The 22,836-nt window shown below is 40.6% G+C and overlaps 1 protein-coding gene across 1 annotated transcript in view; it reads left to right on the top strand.

Moving 5' to 3' along the window:
• The first annotated feature begins 6,711 nt into the window (after nucleotides 1–6,711).
• Nucleotides 6,712–22,836, top strand: part of MYRFL (myelin regulatory factor like) — a 36,850-nt gene continuing 20,725 nt past the window's right edge. Inside the window, exons 1-9 of the mRNA XM_061368008.1 lie at nucleotides 6,712–7,065; nucleotides 11,914–11,981; nucleotides 12,076–12,334; nucleotides 13,802–13,893; nucleotides 15,874–16,021; nucleotides 19,184–19,379; nucleotides 20,504–20,580; nucleotides 21,833–21,943; nucleotides 22,498–22,588. Of these exons, the coding sequence (XP_061223992.1) occupies nucleotides 6,878–7,065; nucleotides 11,914–11,981; nucleotides 12,076–12,334; nucleotides 13,802–13,893; nucleotides 15,874–16,021; nucleotides 19,184–19,379; nucleotides 20,504–20,580; nucleotides 21,833–21,943; nucleotides 22,498–22,588 (1,230 nt within the window). The 5' untranslated portion in view covers nucleotides 6,712–6,877. The remainder of the gene's footprint in view (nucleotides 7,066–11,913; nucleotides 11,982–12,075; nucleotides 12,335–13,801; nucleotides 13,894–15,873; nucleotides 16,022–19,183; nucleotides 19,380–20,503; nucleotides 20,581–21,832; nucleotides 21,944–22,497; nucleotides 22,589–22,836) is intronic.

Raw genomic sequence — 22,836 nt, 5'->3', positions numbered from 1 at the left:
GTATAGCCCTGGCTCGAGGGGTGGAATCTGCTGGGACAAAGTCATTGAAACCTCAGGCAAAACCATGATGTGTTCCTTAGCTTGTTCGTAACCGCTTGGAAGAGAGACGGTTCATTTTCCTCAGTGAAACTCTTCAAGCAGCAGAAAAGCAAAGCACTTCTACTGGCTTTTTATGGATGTGGTGGGGGAAAATGAGGCCTTGCAGCAGTTCTTTGAAGGTAAGAGTCTAGTTTTAAGAGGGACTTGTAACAGTTTTCAATGGCAGTGAAAATACAGTAATTGTTTGGGGTTAATTGAGGGAGAAAATAGGAAGAAAAAGAGCCCTGAAACCCTAACCTCTTTTTACACAAAGCTATCAGGTAAGGCAGTACCAGAATGAAACAGTGCAAATGGTACTGATGTGCTGCAGTGCTTTTTTCTTTGTACTTTGGCCCGAAGACCGAAGGGAAGGTGAGCCCAGCAGAACCCACAGCACCACTATGGTAACTGCCAGGAAGAAAAACTGGGAAGCAGCTGAGGTCTTCTTCCAGTTTATCACTTCTGAAATCTTAGTGAGTTTCATGACGTTAGAGCGCTCCTCCCTGCTCTATCATGTCAGGTTACAGAGGTTTTTCTCTCCCTAATATCATGATTGGTAAAATGGTCGCTGTGGTGCTATACTTGGATCCTTCTGAGAAGTTAAACTCTTTTTTTTTTTTTTTTTGGTCTTTTGGCTGGGATCTGTCCTGCTTTTTCCCTAAAGATATGTTAGATTCAAGCAGGTTCCATTAATCTCCTGCTTTTCTCTTGCTGCACAATTTACTTTCTAATAGATTCCATGATAAAATGGAATCACTCGGGCCCTGTTGTAACATGATTCAAAATGGCTGTTCAAAGGCTTATGCATTTTTTTAAATGTTTCCTAAATCTTTTTTTCCCAGTTTACACTTCTTTTTTTTTTTTTGATACTAACTTTTTTATTCCATGCTTCTCTTCCCATATTTGTTTTCTTTCTATTACCTGCACAATTGTTCATGTGATACTGATCTCACATTCACTTGGAAAACTGCCTTTTCTGTTTTGGATAATGTGGACAATTTTTGTTTCCCTAATTCCAGTTGTGCTGAAGTTATTTTTTACTTCTTTTTCCTTCTCCACTTCTCCCCCCAGCACTGTGCTTGGCCTTGGTGAGAGGTGGCAACTCTAACTCTGAAGTTGTAATCTCAAACTAGAAAGTGAAAGGTTCTCCAGACCTGATATTTAGGCCAAGAAATTTAAATCAGTGAACCACAATCTAGTGCTGCTAGCCAGCAAATGTGGTGTTTGTAAATGTTAGGAAATCAATACCATGTTTCTTAAGTTCACTTTTAAGTCATGGAGATCAAACGCTAGCAAACTTCCTTGGCTTTGCTTTCAGCAACATAATGTTTGTTTTTTATGAAGCTATTTATTCAAGTACCACATTGCATAGTTGTTAAATACTCAAAATAGTGTTTGACATGAATTAAAAGTATCTCAGAATCAGAGTGTTTTTTAAAAGCTGATTTGGAAAACAGGACTTTCTATGGAGCATGGATTAGGTTCTGTTGGCTTTTATAACAGTGATTTTTTGATGGTAGAAGGTATCTCAGATTTCACCTGTGTGAGCTATTTAACTAGAATTAACAAATTGTAATGCTAGAATTATTAATTTAACTCTTCTTAGAAGGTAGTTTGTTAGAACTTTTGTCTGGGCCAGCATGAGGAGGAGAAGCCCTGTCAATTCCATTTGGCTGTGGGAAAAATGAAACATCTTGGGAGGTTATGTTCCATTGGGAATGTTGTGTGGTTTTGCTGTGTAGTGCTGGAACATGACAGAGGGTTCCTAATGCCATGCAGCATGCAGGGATGCTGTTAGATGGCTGAATTTCATTATCTGCTCACAGATTAGATATGTGTGAAGGCTACAAGAGCTAATCATTCTTTCATTCAGCAGGCATTAGCTAGGCTCCTCTTGCTGTTAAACCATAGGTAAATATGAAAAGGGAAAGAGCTGATTTACAGCAGGGTTTGCACTCTTCAAGCAGGGGTTAACTTTACTAAATGTAGGGCCAGCTTTAACGGATGGCCTCTCTCCAGCTTAGCGCTATGGCTTGTGGGTTGGATTTATAAGGCCACCTCATAAGGCAAGAGCAACAAACTGCTAGTGCTGACTTGGTGGCCTTTGAGATTAGTCATTGCAGCATTAGGATGTGATGTTTCAAGGCTGCAAAAAAGCTGAGTCCTGCAATACCAAGTGGAGAATGCTGCCACTGAGGAAGGCTCTCTGCTTGGTCAGTGGTTCAGTTTTGGCTTCCAGATACCTAAACTGGCAGTTGCACATATATATGGATCTGTTTTGTGAGATTATTGGAAAGGTTTAGTTCCTTACAATGCATATTTGTCTTGACACTCATTAGTAAGATAAAGTCACATTTGCATTATTGAGAGGGGGCTGTCTGAAAAATGATTTTTTTTCAAGGAAGATAATGTTTGTTTTCCTGCCAATCACTTATTTCAATAGTTAATAGACCTCTTAGGTTAGATATGTGTCTGGCTGGGATTTGACCTTGGCTTTTTGTCATTCAAGTAAATGGCTTTTCTGTTTTTGCGTGGCTGTTCCAGGACGTTCATCTTTGCAAGCTTTTTCTGTAATTTCTATTGAAATTAATATTTTTAATTAAACATTGGTCTTTTAGAATCAGTAACTTCCTGTTTGTCAAGGGAGCATCAGAGCTGGTTAGCTCTTGTGCCTGTCTGTATGTAGCAAAGCAATCTATTCTTGCTGACTTTTATCAGTGGGTTGAGAAACTTGGATGAAGGCTGATTTTGTGACACTGTTAAACTCAGCCTCTTTTCTGTTGTTGTTGGAAGGTACACTGACGAATGTGTTTGGTCTTGGTGCTCTCTGTGTTCTGAAGAAGTCTCTGTGTGGAATCACCACCTTTCTCTATACTTCTGCTCCTGCATGGACAACACGGAATATAGTTTAGAGCTCTTGGTAAATGAAGCAAGAACAAACATGCTGTTAAACACAAAACGCTTAAAACCCAAAGGTGTCTCATTCCATTTTAAGGATAGAGATTGGAACAACAATAACAGATGAGAAATTTAAAATATCAATGGCAATACTTGTTTCTCTGGCAAATGTTACTTTGGAGAAAAGCCAAATGCAAGCTCACTCCTTGCAACTGGGAGTTATAGGTCTTCCTGATGTTGAGGCTGCAGTACATCTGGCTGGCTGTGGCTCTGCCAGCTACAGCTGTTCTGTCCTTAATCCCTTCCTGTTTGTCGCTGCCATGTGCCTGAGGTCCATGTCCACAGCTCTGCTGGCTTTGCAGCTTTTATCAGTGACCCCAGGTTTTCTCCAGTCAAAATATACTGGGCAGTCTTCAACAATTTAAATAGTGACCAGTGTTCTTCAGTGTGAAAGAAGTTGTGGAACTATAAGCCTCATGAGTAATACTTACCTTGGTGTAAGTCAATGAGGTTCAGCTCGGGTTTCCACTGAGTTTATATGGTGGAACTCCTAAAGTGCTGAGGCCTATTTTAGTGGTAAAGTATCCTCAGATGAAAATCAGTTAATAATTCTCAAGTAGAAACATTTCCCTTGAGTTGCAAGTACTTGTAGCAAACATGAGATTTTAATTTCAGCACATAGGCGTTACTGAGCACTGACCGTGTTCTATGTGCCAGTTTTACTCCTCAAGCTGTATTTAAGGATTTTTCCCCATAGAGAGTAGCTGGTTTTAAGACTGATCTTGCTACAGTTGGGCTAGGCTGGGAATTACCTGACATCCTATTTTAGTATCAAGAAATGATCAGTTTAGTATTGAGTTTTAGTCAATACCAGAAGTTTAACAGAACAGTTTATTGGCTGCAGGCTGAATTTACTTTTGCAGAGAGAGCACCCCCTTAGCTATTTGGGCAATCCTTGGAGAGTAATGGCTGTGGTTCAAGCCAAATTCACAATGAACATCTCTGAAATAGCTGCTCAATTAAAGATACAAAACTTACTGCAAGAAATTTCTGGTTCTCTGTTCTCCATCCTTCACTTCGTATCGGAATATTACTGACAAGGAGGTGACTGATTTAAATGCAGCCATATGTAAGGCACTACATGGAAGTGTTTGGGAGAATTAAGCAAGGCAGGCTATTCTGGGACAGAGGCTGTTGGCTATAGGACTGTGGAGTGAAGCTCAAGAGCCAGGTGATGAGGGCTTCATGGCCAGAGGAAAGGAGGGGATGTGTGCCAAAGAGTAATACATGAAGCAAGCAACTGCCAAGTGAGGAGCCTGGAGTTCTCACTACTTGTTGGGGACCTGGAGCTGGGAATAGGGACAGGCAATTGAATGGACAGGGAAAAAGAAACCAGTAGTTGAACTGACACATTTTAGACTCAAGATTGAAGGGGCTGAACAACGAATATCAAGCCTATGAAGAAATGGGAAAAACACTGCCTGTGACTGCAGGCTCCATTCTGCATACAACTGCAGATGAAACTCCAGCCACAGCACTGTCATGGCCTTTCATCATCAGTTTCTCGGGTGGCTGCAGTCCTCTGTTCGGTGACACTGAAGGTGCTCGTGTCATGCAGTGCAGACTTCCCAGAGATGTCTGGGCACGTTGTAGTGTGAAGTGTGGACTGGGAGTAGAGGTCCCTGGGTGCAAGCTGATAACAAAGGCTGCTGACTCTGCATGTGCTCCATCAGCTCTTAGCCAGTCTGAGCAGGAAGCTGTGTGATCACAGTGGCCTCTCGGCAGGGCTTGTACATACAGGTCTCTGATCTTGCAGCCACCTGATACCCAGGTGATAGACTGGCTTGTGTACCACCCATATCTATGAAGTACTCACTGTTATCAAATGCCTGTGAAATGGATGCTACCACTTTAAACAAATGTGCATGTGATCCAACAGCTCCTCCTCCACCGAAATAGGTGCAAACGCAAGCCCATGGTGCCACTGACCTTTGTTTTTGAAAAAGAAAAGAAAGTTCTACACAGCACCCAAATATGCTGGCTCTTTAGTGCCTCTGTATCCTGAGCTTTCATCAGCGGTAGCCTGTCTTCTTGCTGGTATGCTTCCTTCCTCTCCCAGCACAGGATTACTCATTCTTTCCTGCCCATTTAACTCTTTATGTGGAGAGATTCAGAGGGAATGGTACATGTTGGTGTACTAATCTCTGAACTGTGGGATGCCCATATTTAAAGCCCCTGTCCTTGTTTGATTTGCTTATGTCTGACTTTGGTCAAAATAAGGAATTATTGGGTTTGTGGTACAGGAAAAACACTTTGTATCTGACCTCTGACCTCATGTTAGTAACAATTGTATCATCCTGTGTGAGGGCTGGGCACTTTGAACAGGAGGAACAGGTGGGTAAAAGCAGGTGTCGAATAATTTTCCTGTGTACTACCTTAGCAAAAAGAGAAGTGTTTGAGGAGAATATCCTAAATTCAGACATGAAGAATAAAAAGATTTGATTCCAGCAAGTTTGAGGAAGGCTGCTAAGGAAAGCCAGGCTTTTTTGTACTCTGCAAAATCATCTTGTAAGTGCTTTGCTGCTACATCAAGACTTCCCTGTTACAATTTTGCTGAGGCAAGTAAATATACTGCACCTATTAAATCTGGTATGCAGATGACAAGTTTGCATACAGTACCAGTGTATTAGGATGCCAGGATGTGCAGTAACATATCTAGTAACACAACTATTAGTTACTTCTCACAGTGAAAGGCAGCTGAAACTAAGTCTGTGAGCAAATGATGCTCAGATTAGTCTGTGATCACACAGGAATTCAGGAGATGTCTATTAGCAACATGAATTTATGTATTGGCAGACACACAAGGAAATTGCTGTGCAAGATGGTGGAAGTAGAGTTTTAGATGCTGCTTGCAGTTAAGTCATTTCTAAACACCAGATCCAGGAGGAGCCATGTCAGGTTCCTGACATCAGGAGCCTGATGTTCATCAGGAGAAGAGCAGAAGAAATTTTATGGTATGACTTCCTACCATGCACACATCTGACATTAGGAAAATCACCAAGGGCAGTTTCAGCTCCTGTGCAGGGTGAAGGTGATTAACCTTTTGTGTTCTCCTGCCCTACTCTGCTCTGTTGTTGTCAGACCCTTTGGGCTGAGCCTTACCACTCTGAATGCACAGGCCAGTCTGTTTCATCTTGTGCAGCTGCAGGACAGAGCCACCTGCAGTGCTGGTGCTTTCCAGGGAGAGCAGGAACTTCTCGGTTGTTATCTGGTTTGGTTACTGGCTGGTTGCACCCTTGTTTATGGCAGGCTGGTGGGTGGGGTGGGAGCCTGCAAAGCAGTTCTGTCTGGTTTGGTGTTTCAGAGAGTTCCGGCTGACTTTCTGCAGTTGTCATGAGTTCCAGAGACTTTATAATCATAAATCTGTTTATAGCCTTGGGTTACCAAGCAACAAAGGGCAAAGTACGGAACCTTTCTATTCATTAATACATTTAGCACATCAGTGGGCTGTTCTTTCCGGAAGAATAAAAAGAAGCCACCAATCAAATGTTTCTAAGGCTTTGTTTGTGCTTTCTTCAAGATCAGGATGGTGGATTTTTAAACTGTTTCAGCAACTCACTCATAGTACTAATGCAGGAAATGTGAGACAATGTCTGGGATTTGCCCCAGTCACCTGTTCTGGTCTCAGCTGATGTGAGATTCAAACCTGCCTTTTCCAGTGGCAGGCTGGGGCCCTTCATCTTCTTGCTGCAGGAATTCCCCGAAGCCTAAAGCTGTGCATGAATGGGTGTTTGCCTGATGCTGCTTTGTCATCTTCACCTTCCCCTGCACACCCTCATTTACTTTTCATTTCCCAACATCCCTTCTCCTAGAAGGAATAAACCCACATGTTGCACACAAGATGGGATGCATTTGGTTTTCATTTGTGTCGAAGAGTGGGCAGCTTAATCCCTCCAAATTCCTTTCTCATAATTTCTTTTTGATGCTTTTAATTTTAGGACAAGATGTCCATGGAGCCTTGGAGAATCCCATGGTGGATACAAGTATGCTGGAAGAATTCATCAGTAGTGACATAGAGTTTGGAACTTTGTAAGTATTACAGCAAGAGCTACTTCTCCTTAGTGACATCTCCTAAACTGTTTTCATTAGTGCCATGATAAAATCTGAACACAACAGACCTGAAATCTGAGTTTCAAGTGGGCTGTGGCTCTCTTAATATTGTCAGCTGAAGCAGTGTAAGAAGACTTGGAAAAATGAATTACAGACAGTGATGGAAATACGGTCATCTTGTTCAACAGAATGCATGATAATGAAGTCTGAGATAATTCACAACCTTTACACTAATTACAATAGTAAATGCAAAGTTGTTATTTTAGCATTCCTTTAAGTGTTTATGTACAGAATAAGTGATGTGAGACTAATGTATAATAAATTGAGAGAATGACAGAATCATAGAATCAGAATAGTTAGGATTGGAAAGGACCTTAAGATCATCAAGTTCCATCCCCCTTGCCATGGGCAGGGACACCTTGCTCTAAACCATATCACCCAAGGCCTCGTCCAACCTGGCCTTGAACACTGCCAGGGATGGAGCATTCGCAACCTCCCCGGGCAACCCATTCCAGTGCCTCACCACCCTAACAGGAAAGAATTTCCTCCTTATATCCAATCTAAACTTCCCCTGTTTAAGCTTTAATCCATTACCCCTTGTCCTATCACTACAGTCCCTAATGAAGCCTCTGAATGACAGAGACCTCTGAGTGACAGAGGGAAGCAGACTACTGTTTTCATCCTAATGCTCCATTTAGAACAGAGAAACTACCTGTTAATCTCTTCTGAGGCTGACTCTAAGAGGTACAAAGGATACATAATGCAAAGGGTCTTTTAGCCAAGGGTGGGAAGTCATGCAGCACAGATCTGTCAAAGGCTTTAACCCCAAATCTTTCACCTAGACAACTGTCAGATGACTCTTGTTTGATGCAAAATATTAACAGCCTGACACTTGCACTTGGCAAGAAGCAGAGCAAGAGGTGAGGTTTTAAAAATAATGGAACAGGGTATTTTTTATTCCAGGCACACTCAGCAGCACACATATTTACCCATAGTGGGCTAAGTAGGCTTTTACATGCTCTAAATCATGAATGAGTTGATTCTCCCTCTGCCCACGCTATAAAAGTAAAGAAGAGTGAAGAGGTTGTTGTATATAAATATACATAACCTTTATTTTTAGTGACTAAATTTATTACAGGTTAAACAGATTACTGAATTCCTGTATGACAGCTTTAAAATGTTATTCTTTTGCTTTTATGAACGAAATAGCAGATATATAAAAGGTCTATATATATATGCTACTATGTAGCTTAACTATGTTTGCTATTACAGTTGCAGTGCTACAAAGTATTTACATGCAAGAAAATCTGTGCCGCTGCTATGGGTTTGGATGCTCAACAGCGCTTTAAACTGATGCCACAGTTACTCTTCATTAATTATGGGATTTAGAAGAACATTTACGGAATCATTAGATCTATAAAAGTAAAATTAAGAAGCATTTGTCTGTACTGCAGACATTGTGCATAGAGAGAATAGAATCTCATAAGGAACTTGCCAAAATGTATCAAAGGAGAAAAATATTAAAAGCTTCCATATATATATCTCTCTCCCCATATTCTCTCTATATAGCACCTCATCTGTTTCTCATCAGATTTCCTCATCTGTTCCTACTGCTATAGTTTAGTCTTGAGTGGTGAAGGGAGAAGAAGTGTGGCCATGGCCTTTCCTAAGTAGGTATTTGATTGTTACACTATGTCTAACACAGACTCATTTAAAACTGCAGAATATTTTTTCCTCAAAAAGCACAATACCAGTTTCAGCGTAGTTCTGACCTGGACATATATCCCCACTACCTGTGTACTCCTGAATGCTTTCTTTCTCCTAAAAAGTGCCTGTCTCTGTATTCTACTAAAATACTCTAACCTCAAGCAGAAATTGAGTACCGAAGGCAGTGTTTGAAACCAGGAACGTGAACTGAATGTGTAGAAGGGAAGTTTTCAACTTTGATGGATGTATCTTTTTAAGTTTTACAAAGCACATTTGGAATCAGTAGCTACAGCTCAAGGAGCCCACAGGGAAAATAAATAAATAAAAAGTAATAAAAATGTTTACTAACTTTCTACTTTATTCAAAGTTGCAAACAGTGTTTAGAGCAGCAGACACAGCAGGCATTTAAATGCATCATAAAATTTGTTTTGAAGGAAATTAAAGATTATTCTAACATAGAGTTTTTAAATGTATTTTTAGGAGTAATCATGTACCTGAAGCTAATCCAAAATGCAGGGTTGTGGATGGTACTTGTTCGAAAACCCGTAGTGATACCATTATGAGATACACAAAGACATGTCAAGAGTAATAGGCTGTGACCGAAAATGAAGCTGTTCTCACATCGTATCCAAACTCAGCAATACAGAATCGGAAGTAGAAACAGTAGAATGAAAATCAGGTGATGGACATTTTCCATTGATGCTCAAAATATCTGCTGTTCATGTGAGAACACATCTACTTTCTGAATATGACGGATGCCCCTATAAGCAGTTTTATTTTGTTCAACTTCTGCCAAAACACTGGCCCTTAGTAAAGGTGTGCCCCACTACATGTCTGTCACCCTTTCTCTGCCCTAGCATTTTTAGCCTAACATACTAAACTTAAACCCTTGCTTTTCAGAGCAGTGTTTGAGCCTACAATTCATAGGAATACCTGAAAGGGTTAAAAGTCCGTTTCTTGAACATCCATCTATTCCTTCTGTAACAGAGGAACCCTCTGTAGTTCCTTTAAATGCCAGAGATTAGGAATTTCTCTCCCTAAGGTCCTTTGAAAGCACCGTCATGGGCTGGAGAACTTAAAGTAGTTGTGAGAGACCTGTGCTGTCAACTGACTGGAGACAGAAGCATTGTCTCTCTGTACCGGTCTGGTATTGACTTAGGATGTTCCTATTTTCAGTGCAGAAGGAATTCAGTGGTTTTGCTATGTGGTGTGGGAACATCTGTGTGTTGCAGTGAGCTTGATGAAGGACTTGGCCTAGTTCAAACTGTGGTGTAATTCCAGGTCTCACTGTAAGAGAGTAATGTCTAATAGGAGAAAGACTGTAAATGTGAAAGCATCACAGGGAGGTATGATACAGTATAATCAAGCTACGTACCAAACATTAAATAATCAGGAACCTTCTTTCAAACCCTCATACATCTGAAGGGGCTATCTGTTAGAGACAAGTTGAGAGCAAATCTCTTGGTGTCAGTTGCATACAAGGAAACGCTTAATTCCTACCCGACAAACAGGAGAAAGCTGCACAGTACAATATGGGCTGGCCTGTTCTTGTACAGAGCAGCGTACTTGTTCTTTAGAAAGGAATCAGGAGAGGGTGTGTTTTCAGAGATCTACCTGCTTGAGTAGCAGAACAGTGAGTGCTAAAAACCACAGAGGACCCTTGCTTGGCCTTCCACAATGACCTTTCCAAGCAGAAGTGTTAAAATGTAAATCTCTGCTGCTTGGCTGTGAGGTTTGGCAAGGACGTGGCTGTGGATCACATAGAATTTCTTGGTTCACAGCCAGGATTCCTCTGCCATGCCTCCAGTCCCCAGCTCTCATAATGACTGTCAGAGCATAGCTGCCTTCCCACCCCTTGCCTCTGCACCTCCTCCCTGTAGTGCTCCCACCGGCGGTTTGAAGGTGCTGTGCCATGAGGGGAAATTGCCTCATACAGAGTGCTGAGCGTTCCTTCTGTGCAGTTCTCACTGCCAGCAACCCTGAGCTGCCGTGGAGGTGGCCTTGCTTTCCAGTTCATAGGGTGCGAAGTGGCAGATGATGAGCCTCTTGGTTTTGCAGCCTTACGCAGAGAAAAGCAGCCCAGCTCTATCTGAAGCTGGCACCGCACTCGGTGTCCCTCCGCAGGTGTTTTCATGGCAGGAGACGTGGGAGCAGTCGGACGACAGTACTGCGTGGGGTGCTGCACGGGCAGAGAGCCCGAGGGTCAGATTTTGACTGTTACCCATTAACACACACTCCTGACCGCTGACTCGCGTACAGAGAGAACACAGTCAGGAAAACCCCCTTCCTCCCCCGCCTGTTGCAGGCTCTGCGCACAGAGCACCGCTCCTTCCTCCCGTGCAGCCGCCGCTCCTCACACTCGGCCCGTCCCACTGCCGCCGGGGAAGGCAGTGTGCTGCATGGCGGCGGCTTCTCGCTCCTTACTCGAGTCCGGCGTGGGCTGCTCATGCCCCTCGGGGCATCTCCCCGGGCAGGACGGGAGCCCGGGACTGAACAGGGGGAAGGTTGCTGGTCACCTGTAGAAACCCTCATTAAGCTGCTGTAGTTTTTGGTGGGCTTGTAAGAGCTTTTGCTTCCAAACGGGCCGAAATGCTTCTCAGTTGTGCAGCAGCCCCTGCTTCCCGCTGCATCTGGGCTGCACCTCTAGATGGGACCTGCTACCATCTATCTGACAGAGACAGAGTGCTTTGGCCGAACTAAAGTCTGAAGAAGCCCAATGGTGGATGAAAATGCTGTAGATCCTTACCCTGTAGCCTGCAGAGAATGGGTTTAAAGCCTTTGTGAACTCTGTGTATTCACAGTTGCCGGTGTGCCCGGAGGTAAATGAAGAACTGCTCATGGGAAGGAAGGAGGATTGAAGCCAGTGGGTTGTGGCAGGGAGTTTGGGCAGGAGCTGGAAGGGATGAGGTGTCCCTGCCTGGGAGAGAGGTGGAGGGCTATGGGAGATAGTCTGATGAAGTGTAAGTGACATTGCTCCTGTGAGAAAGAGCAGCAACCACAGTGAACAATGCTTTCTGGTCAGTAGCCTGGCAGTTCTCCTCCAGCTGCTTTCAGTGCTGCTCTGTGGTCGTCCTCCGTGTCTTCTGCTGGTAGAAATGAAAATCTCTTTTTCATCCCTAGGCAAAGCCAGTTGCCAGACTCCCCACCGGACTCTGGATCGGAACCGTGTTCTCCACCACAGCTCCAGAGTAGGTCACATAAATTCAGCCTCTCCCAAGCTCATATGAAGATCTGCAGCTCCTGTTCCTCACCCTTACTTTTTTGTCTATTTATTTCTTGCAGCCCCATGGTACAACAGTGCGTGGCCCAGTGGGCTGCAGCCTCCACTCCCATGCCCATCTGCTGTGACACCCAACAGGCTTCCCTGCAGGTTTATGGGGACTCACCCTGACCCCAATGCCAATGGGCATCCTTGCACCATCCCCCAAAGCTACTGCCTGAAGACAGGAAATGCTGCGACTCCTTGGAATCATGCTGCATCCTCCAGCTGTTTGGGTTTTAATTATTCATACTTTCAGCCAAATGCATCTCAGATATCTGGGTAAATGATAAAGCTTTTAATGCAATGGATGAGGCAGATACAGCAAAAAAAGACCTGGTAGAACACATGGGTTAAGGCTGGCAAAAATCCCTGTGGGTGTAGGGTTTTCCACAGGATGGCAGTGTTTAGGCATTTTTGAGACACTTTTGGTTGGGGTTTCTTTATCTTGACGTTCAGATTGGAAGTAGAAATGGATTTCCATTTTTAAAACATTAGGAGGCTAAGGAGGGCTCAACAGGTGTTTCATAACTGGAGTATTAAAGTATTCAGGCATTTTGCAATACCTGTTGTAGGGATTTGTCCATAAGGATCTTGTGTTTTGACAAGTGACCTGAGAGATATAGAAAGCCCAGTATCATATCTATGTAAGCAAGTGAAATGGTATTCAGATATCATCTGCCATATTCATACACCAGCGTGTTGTGGATGCTTAATTATTTAAAATACACTGACTGGTGCAAACATCCAACCGTGGTACCTAGTAAGAATGAATTAACTGATGCATGCCAGAGGGGGCTCCCCCTGGTTAAGGGGGGAGAAATGTGAACACATCAGTGTTAGTCCTGGGCTTGCAGATGCTCTGTGTCATGTGCAGAGCTCAATTACATTTAACATGTGATGTGGGGAAAGAAGCTGGGCGTGGGTTTCTCAGTGGAGCTGTTTGTGTTCTTTGTTTTCTAGTAGAAGATGCCAGTTAGTCAAAATTCTGTTCTTTTTTGAGGGAATGCATTGCTTATTTAAACTTCAGATACAAAACACTTCTTGACCAAATGTGGAACTTTGGAACAAGCCCAGAAAACCAATCAAGATTAATGTGGTGGGCAGGCTTTTCTTCTCTTTGTGGAGAAACCTGAATTTGAATGCCTGCTGGGTCTGACCGAGACCTGGAGTTTGGCTTTTTATTCCCCCACCCAGAAGGAGTGACCATCTGTCAGAATATCCTAATTTACATGTTGTGGTATAAAAACTGTGGAATATTTTTTTTTCCCTTTGCATATAGGAGCATTTTATAAAACCTCACTCTCTGAGAAACGGGGGACTGCTACCCAGCAGTTGCCCCTTGAGATCTTTTCATTAAGGGATTACTTTAACTGCTACAAGTGTTTTCTGTATAAGAAGGAGAGTGAGTTCATACTGGTGCGCTACAATTATTCAAGAAAAGCTGTGATTTTAATGCGAATGTCAGGAAACAGTAACCCCCTGCTGTTTATGCACTAAGTTTTTAAAAAGGATGAGCTTCTCTATTCATATGAAATAAAAAAAAAAATCAAACCAAATTTGAGTTTTGGAAGGAAAAAATTGCACAGTTCAGTTTCAAAAAGCCAACAACGATCTCCTCCCCTGACAAACGAGAATTTGGATGGCAGTACAGTTAGAATGAGATATCTGGGTGTTCTGCTGTTATGATTCTGTCATATCTGTATTTAAACTCATAAATGAGTAATGCAACATGTGCTTTTAAAAAAGTATTTCTGCAGTGTCAGGCAGAAAAAGGAAGCTCTCACAGTTACTGGGAGATGCCACTGATTCTCCAGTCCAGGCTCAGGACTCCGGACCAGGTAAGCGACTGTGTGAAGATGAAACGTAATGGCTCATGTCATATATAAGTAAGTATTTTAAGAGCACAGCTCCTGCTAGCTCTGAAAATGCAGTGTGGCATTGACAGTGTGTACGGCACTGCCAGGTTTGGAGGAATCTACCTTTTTAGTGGTTCTGAAAACCAGGACCTATTTATATACCTATTTATGTAACTTGAACATCTGGCAGTGTTCAAGGCTGGGCTGGACAGAACCTTGGGTAACGTGGTTTAGCGTGAGGTATCCGTGCCCATGGCAGGGGGGTTGTAGCGAGGTGATCTTAAGGTCCTTTCCAACCCTAACTATGCTATGATTCTATGATTTTATATTGAGCAAAGAGAGCCATTAGAGGCTGATGTTTCCTGAGGACTCTGGACAAAATATTCTGCCCTTCTCCATGTGTGAGCCTGCCACATGCAGATGATATCATACTCTGCTGACTTTACTTGGCACTAAATTGACTGGGCAAAGAAATCATCTTGGGTCAGCTTCACAGGGAATTAATGTAGTGGATGAGTAAACAGATTGCAGTTTCCCTTTATCACCTCAATTCCAGTTTTTTGCTACTAAGTGTATCAGTGCACAAACTTGGTAAAAGCTGTGTGTTCTTCCCCTTCCCCAGAGTAATTCAGTTCATTGTTTTATCATGATGAAAATGTTAAGCTTATACCAACTGGTACAAAAAAGCTTATCAGGCAAGTACAGAAATGGATCAGCTTCTGTGAAGTGTGAGGCTCTCCGTGAGTGAACGGTTTGTGACGAACAGTTCATTTGAGGAATTCCATACTTGTCTGTTAGTGGAAAATCTGAGAGCTGATTGTTATTTCTTCAGAGTAAGAATTCTGCAGCATTGAATCAGTCTTTTAGAACAATTTTAATGAGTAACAACTGGATTTAGTAGGTTACTTTTCCTTGGTATCTTTTATTTGATCAGTGTTTCTTGATTGTGACTAGTCCTCTTAAATCTACCCTTGCCAGAAAGAGAAGACAAACAGATACTTCTGTGTCTAAAATTTCTCTTGGTGGTTTTAATACTTAGAGACACAGCTTTGAAATATGCTTTCCTTGGGAGTCACTATTAATAAAACCTCACTGACACACGTGCTATTGGAAAAAGAGCACAGGCCTTGATAAAAATGGCATGGGGATAAGTTAGAAATGAGATGTGAATTTCTTTACTCTGTGGGATTTTTGTTTTTCTTTTAACATATTTTCTCTCTGCTCTATGTGCAAAGCAGGGAACTGCAAATGAAGCTCGGGCCTGAAATGGTGCTTTAGTCTCTGTCGTACTGTGCTGCCACTGGCTGTGAACAGATCTTAGTTTATATGTTCAATGATATATTTTCTCCTGTCATTACCGCACTCCGTTTATCTCTCCCTCTTACCACATTTTACTCTGTCTTCATAAAATGTATAATATCTGAGAGAATTATGGTCGACCCTGTCTACCTCAGAATGCTCGGAAAGTATTGACTACTCAATCAGATGTAGTGGTGAATGTGCTTGCTATTGGAAAGCTGTGCCTCCTGCTCTAGGACAAAGTACCAGTTGCAGTGAGTTGGAGTATATGCAATTTAAACCTGTAGTAGCAATAAAAGGAAACATATGTAGTTGTTTTGTTTATAGTTTCTTGTAGTGTTGCAGATTTACAGTAAAATCTTAGCTTTCCTTTTTCTCTTTTCCTCCCTCCTAAAGGAAGCTATCCATCCTTTTGGAGAGAATAAAAATAGGAAGCGCCTACTGTGAAGTATTTTGTAAATCAGTAAAAGCTGTAAATTTTATTTCCTAGGGCAAGGGAATATAACACAATCTTTTGGAATAACTGCAAAGGGCAATCAGATATAAATATATATGCAATATATTTATGCTTTATATAGATGTGAATATATTTGTAAAAATGTTTATGCAGGATTTTTGGCTAGTCACAAAAGTAATAACTGAATTGTCACTATCTCCCTGCAGCAACTGTTAAGGACTGTGCTGCTGAAGTGCAAGAATATGACAGTGATGGACAGAATGCAGCTCTGGAAAAATGCTGTCAAGCTCTAACATGGCAACCATATCAAACTTCTCAGTGGAACAGCTTATTGAACTCTAATTATGAAAAACTGTAAGCACTGACATCTGCACTGGGAGAAAGTGGCTTCCTCTGTGGTTTTGCTTTGTTTTGGTTTCTGGTATTGTAGTTATGTAGGAACAAATTATACATTTGGTATTCCTTGTTTTTACTGCAAATAAGACTGGAGAAGGAGGAATAACAGGCGTGATGAAATATGAGCTTGTGGATGTGTCAGATAATCAGAACTTTAAACACTGGTTGGAATTCCTGTCAGGTTTTCTGATTTTCCTTCAGGGATTTGGGGGGGAAATGGAAAATGAGTTTAACTTTAAATACCCATTAATTTTTGTTTATTTTGCAGAGCATATATACTGGGGCAAGTAATTACTGAGCAATAGCAGCTTTTTTTCTAGCCACCTAAAATACTAAAGAAAAATGGAAATCAAAGATACTTTTATTACTTTAGGCTCATATAACCTAAGTCCTACAAATATATATGGATGACATGTAGTCAAAGATATAGAGCTTTCCTGTATAAATCAGAACTATAAATAATTGAATTTAGCCACATGATCTGGGAAAGGGTCATTCCAGGTTCACTTTACATCCCTGGTTTTCTCCATTCTAGTATTTAGTGAATGATCCCTTTTAACAAAAGCCCTTCATCAGTGTCTGATCAGTTCTCCAGGACTGATACAAACAATTCATCACTGTCTCCATGGAACTTAAATAGCACAGTAAATTTTAGCGCTCCTCTAGCTCAAACTGCTATAGGCTCTCCTAAGAGTCTGGAGTGTATCAGTGTCATTGCTGAACACTGATGTTCCCTGTTTGTGAACAGCATGATAAGGGCAACATACATCTTGCTGTGTCCCATACAACCCTTCCCCCAGGGTATTGACATGACAAGAGAGTGGACAGTTCAGTGCCTGCACCTTTCTACTTGTTGAGAGCTGGTTGGGCCAAGAAACCTTCATCTGTGTTTGTGATGTGAATTGTCATTCTAAATGGAAGTGGATTCCGATTCCTGTTATGTTTTCAGTGAACAACTGCATGAGAGCTGTGAGCTGACGTTGGTTCCTGTACACTTAAAATTGAAATTCCAGACTAACATGTCTTGGTGGCTTGTGTCAACAAAGAGGATATGATGCTGAGCATTAAAGCATCCAAATACATGCTGCCATTGCTGTGAAAGGGGATTGAGATACTATTTGCAGAGGAAACCAGGGTTACATTTAAGCTATGTCAATATCAGTGTCTTTGTTCCAAGATGCACTGTAATTACGTTACAGTGCACAGATTTTCTGAGTAGTGATCCTGTGCTCTATTAGCCTCAAAAGAGTCACGTGTTTATCACTGCTCCGTGTAGGTGGGTTGGTCCTGCACCTGGAAATTGCTGTGTGCACTTTAAAGGCATTTCTTAAGTTCTTCATTTTATTCATCCAGTATTTTAACCTTTTGATTATTTAGTTTTCCCAGCAAAATGCTGTTAGCTGAGGCAGATTCATTAGAATAGGTTACTCTACCATTAATTGTGCCCAGCATTGTGTCTGCTTGGTACTTTCTTAGCCCCTTGCCCCATTACTGTTGTGAATGGTGAGGCTCTGTTCCAAAGTTTTTGTCTCAGAAACACTCTGAAGTCTGTTTCTTTGTCTGAAGACTCAAGTTCTGAATAGAAAGAGGAATTTGATGTGTTTTTCTAGTAAAGACACTTGTGTGACAGTGATATCACTTGCACCTAAACGGTCTTCCAACTTTTACTGTACACTTTGTTAAGACTGACCAGTGTTTGTGCGATCAGATCAAAACGTATTTGCTCTTAACTGGTGTACTCAGAAAATGATAAACATGAAATTCCTGTTTGGGAGCAGTTGTTTCAAACAATTCAACTTGGAGCAATGGAAATTGTACTTGTTGCCTCTCAATCTGCTTGTCTGCATGGAAGCAAATATTCTGACGTTGGTTTAAGGCTGTCAGCTAACAAACTTGCTTCGTACCTAAATCTGAAAAATTACTCCTTTCCTTGCTATGAAATACACACATTCCCTACAGAAATAAAAAGAATTACCAGTTGTAGAAAAAAAAAAGGGGTTTTTCTTCTTTAATAATTCTTTAATAATGGTGGTTTCAAGAGCTATTAGACAATTATAATTTAAAATGAATTAACATATGACTTCATAGTTCTGGAGCAGTTACAGAATAACCAGTGGTTGTTTGAAAGGGGCCTTTTGTTCATAATTTATAAAAAGATAATAAAGTTAGTACATTTCTTGTAAACTCCGTACACTTTGATTTTTCCAACTAATAAACAAACGAGTTCTGAAAAACCATCTTCAGTAATTGCATTAATGAGAGGTTCTCAGTAGCATCAGATGAGATCATCATTATCACACTTCCATTAGCAAGAAAAGCCAATGCCCGTATAAGAGAACCTTGCCATGTAGTCCTATTATTTCAGAATTATCCATCACTTAAACTAGAGGAGTGGAAACATTGATGGGATGGTGAGTTCACTGGCTCTTTTAGAAAGATACCTTTTGATGACTTTCCTCGTTTGTTGTGAATCATAAGGACAGAACACACTTTCTTTTTGGGAAGCAAATTAGACCTTTTAATAAATAGAATAGGGTTTCCTGAGCTGGATGGATAAAGGAGAGTTTTATAATAATTTTGCCAGAGGGTCAGTGTTGATAGCTGTTCTTTCAGCTTGAGTAAAGCCTTGTTCAAACTCCAGTAGCTTCTTCTGTAGAAGCATTTGGTGTGGGAATTCAAGAATGAAAAAACAGGGAGTCTTGCTGGCTCATTAGCACGTTGTTGTCTGCAGCACTAGCTCAGCTCTGTTGTTTATAGCACTGTTGTAATGAATGCTTGAATAAACTAAAAGGTTTGGTTGTGCTTTTAGGTGCACAGGCTTCCTTTATACCAGAATTAGTAAATGAGGATCATGTAAACTTCTCCACCTCTGGTTTCCAAACTTCTTATGTGTCAGGCTAGAATTAGAGAATACTTTGTATGCGTTTTCATTTTTACACCTCTAGAGGCTAAGAAAATAATACTGATAGATCTGGTGATTGCAAAGGTGTAATTTGGCTCCCATTTTGTCAGTAAAAATCAGATGGATTTTCAGACCACATTATGTTTCATATTATGTTCAAGATGTCACTCAAAAATGCCTGTACTTAAAGTTGCTTTTCTTTCTTCTTGTTTTTGTAGACCTGCTGTAGGGTATCACATTGTCACAGATAAAGGATTTAATTTTTCAATAACAGATGATGCCTTTGTGTGCCAGAAGAAGAATCATTTCCAAATCACAGTCCATATTAGAATCACTGGACATCCAAAATATGTCAAAACTCAGCTGGGGGGGAAACCAATAGAAAAGTTTTGCTTGAAAGCTTTTGGAATAAAGGCAAGTATTTCTCCTCTTCATGAGTATTGCATTTAAGAAGTTAACATGTGATTATCCATAGGATGAAGTCAATAATTAAAATGAACTCTTTTCTTAGCAATTTTTGGCCAAGAACTGACAAAAGAGAACTCTTTCAAGTTGCTAGTGACTTCTGTGTGGGACTCTTTTGCAAGAAAAGTGAGGGTTTATGGATGCTTGTGCTGATATATATGAAAAGTTGTCATGTTTGCCATGGTCTCACTGACTTCCCTCTCTTTGGTTAAAATTCTGTTCCCTCAGTGGGCAGTGCAAGGGCGTCAGCTGGTGTGCAGGTAGCAAGTCTACCCATTGGTCAAAAAGATGCATTAAAAAACCCCAAACAGTTCATTAAGCAAAGAAAAATAATAAAATCTGCTTTTCCTGAAGTGTTCATGTGTAGAAAGCCAACAGATTTTCCCCATTTCTGCTTGTCATGCTTTCAATTTTCATTTTAAGAATCAAATTCTTCCAGCCAATATGGGTCCACAAACTGCATATACAGAAGTATTCAGAAATTTTAATATTTCTGGAAGATTTTACCAGGTTTTTCACTTACTTTTCAGTGAGTGAGATTTAGTGATTTAAAAATTATAAAATTCAATCATTTAAAAAAATCCATGTTTTACAAGGCAGTTACTGCAGTTTTGCTTCATGCATCCGAATGCAGAAGAAGTTTATGAGTATTACTGGCATCTGTTCCCATCTGAAGAAAAATGATTCTTGGTACCATTCCAGAAGCATCTCCCTCTCCCTCTTCTTCCTCTCCCTCTCCCTCACCCTCTCTGTCCCCTTTTTCCCATTTTCCTTTTTCTCTTTTCTCATTTCCCTCTTCCCTTTCCTTTCTTTACAGTTTCCATTTTCCATTTTTCCTTTCCCTTCTTCCCCTGTTTTTCCTTCTTTCAGATTACATCCACAGAAAGATTTGGGTCTTCAGGCTTGCTGCCGGGTGTCAGTTGATCAGTTCCCATGTTAATTTCTGTGTAGTTCCATGAGAAATGAGATTACACCGTTTCAGACACAATTTGCCTATTAATTTCTGTTTAAAATTTTATATAGTTGAAAATTTAATATTCTTGTTATTTTTGAAAATCCTTTTTGCTTTATAGGTGGAAGCTCCAAATCAAACAATTGCTATTGAACAGTCTCAGTCAGATCGAAGCAAAAAAACTTTCCATCCAGTTAAGTAAGAATTTTGAGAAAATTATTCCACTTAATTTCAATACATGCTTGGTCTAACATGTGAAACAGTTGTTTGTTTCTTGGAAACTTATATTAGCTTTTAGCCAGTTTTCTGATCTTTGTCCAAATTCCATTCTGGGTGTGCACATAGAGTCACAGTAGTAATACGTACTCGGTCTCCCTTCATTAAGGAATATTTTCAGCAGCTTTACAAATGTGTTAAGTATGCCTATCCAAAATATTTATACTCAGCTAGCAACACTGTTACATGGTGCTCAGAGCTGTATGTCAGGTGCATTTCCCATCTTACAAATGTCAGTAATGTTCCTGTTCTACATGGGCATGAGACGCAGATCCAGTGCTTTTAAGAGGGAGTGCCTCTGCTAGAAACATACATGCAGCTTCTCCTAGGAATGTTCTGCCATTCTTCTGTTTCCTAAGTTACCGTCAGAATCAATGTTTGCTCTCCAGGCATTGAGTGTCTTCTATTGGAGGTGTTCTGTTCTTTATAGCTAAATAAGCCTTGAACCAGGAAAAGATGAGACTGTCAAATTTGACAGGACATTGCAGGGATAAAGGCTGCAGTACATAATCTGCAAAAAATAACTGAGCTTGGGAGAAGAGCTCAATGTTCACTGAATTACCTCTATTAAGGCATTTTTCTTCCTTTTGCATACTGACAAATAGATTCTGAGTGCATGTAGACCATTTCATGGGTGACTTTTCAGAGGACGATGGTTTTCTCCATACAAACTCTTTATTCATACTATTTATTACTTCCAGGAACAGTGCACTATGTATTTGAGACATAGGTGTATGTGTTATACTTCCAGACATACAAATTAGAGGCAGGTGAAAAAAGGACAAACAGTAAAATTTATTTATTTTAGTGTGGAAATTCAGATCCAATAATAAACAATGTTAACCATGGCAGGCAACAAATACCCATCATATGGAACACATATGGTTTTATTATGTTCAAGGCTGTGAACAAACAGACCAAGGAACACAAGGTTCCTATTACTAAGAGCAGTTTCTCATTGCTGGTGCTTTATCCTGTTTATCTCCTTGACGTAATCTGTGTGTTTTTAATGCATTTTTATAAACCACAGTTGCAGCATTTTTACTGGGGTTCTTCTTTCTTTTTCATTTGTCAGTTTTTTCTCATAACTGTTCTAAGGAGTTCAAGGAAACTGGCTTGAGCCAGGTAGATCTCCAAATGCTTATTTCTGATCTTGTTTCCTTTTCTATTTTAGAGTTGATCTGCCAGGGGACCAGATAACTAAAGTAACACTGGGAAGGTTGCATTTCAGTGAAACAACAGCAAATAACATGAGAAAAAAGGGAAAACCAAACCCTGACCAGAGGTATTGCTGTAGCTATTTGGCCTGTGTGCATGAAGTGGAAACAAAGAGGGTCTGCTTTAGAGTGGAGCTAATGCTTATGGAAAATTTCAGCACTGCTGAATCTGTGATTCTAATTCTGTGGTACTTGGTATCTACTTAAAGGCCTCTCTTCAGAGTCATAGACTGATACGAGAAAAAAAAAAAAAGAACAGAAAATACCTCATTCTAATGGTTAGAGATCATTTTGGGAAATCATAGCCATAAGGGATTCTGAAGAAAACAAGAACCCAACAAACCAAATAATGAGCATTTTCTTTGTCTCTGAGTCTTTTTTACTTAAATTTGTCACAATTATTGTAAACTTGTTCATTTGCAGTGATAGTGGGGATTGAAAGAGCATATTACTTGAGAGTAAAGAAAATACTTTTTCTTTCATATTGTAACATGAATACATTTTGAAAAACATTTCATCTTTTTGTGTATTGGTAATAGTGGTTGCATTTAAAACATTTTCCTGTTTTCTGTAAGAAGACATTACTTCAATTATTGTCTTGACTAAATTGATTTCAAAATAGATACTTCATGCTGGTTGTTGGACTGTATGCTGTCTCTCAGGACCAATTCTACCTTCTGTCTGCGAATGTCTCTGAAAAGATCATTGTGAGGGTAGGTAGAAATTTATATTGCTTTCATGTGAAAAGTGTTTACTATTTCGATATTCACAGGAGACTATGGGTGTGTGTGTGTGGCTCTTGGGCATATGCCACTGACTCAAAAACATTGAAGAAAAAACATTACAGCTGCATATTGTATGAGTGTGTTGTTATCTTTTAATTATCAGGACTTTAAAATGTTAAATGTAGAGAATTTAGAAAGAAAGCCTGTTGTGAATTCCAATACAAAATACCTTGATT

This window comes from Neopsephotus bourkii, unplaced genomic scaffold, assembly GCF_033783945.1.
Source record: "Neopsephotus bourkii isolate Nb327-2 ecotype Australia unplaced genomic scaffold, CSIRO-AGI_Nbou_v1 NB_1423, whole genome shotgun sequence".
Classification (NCBI taxonomy): Eukaryota; Metazoa; Chordata; class Aves; order Psittaciformes; family Psittacidae; genus Neopsephotus; species Neopsephotus bourkii.
The sequence above is the reverse complement of the archived record's forward strand: the minus strand, read 5'-3'. Positions and strand labels throughout refer to the sequence as shown.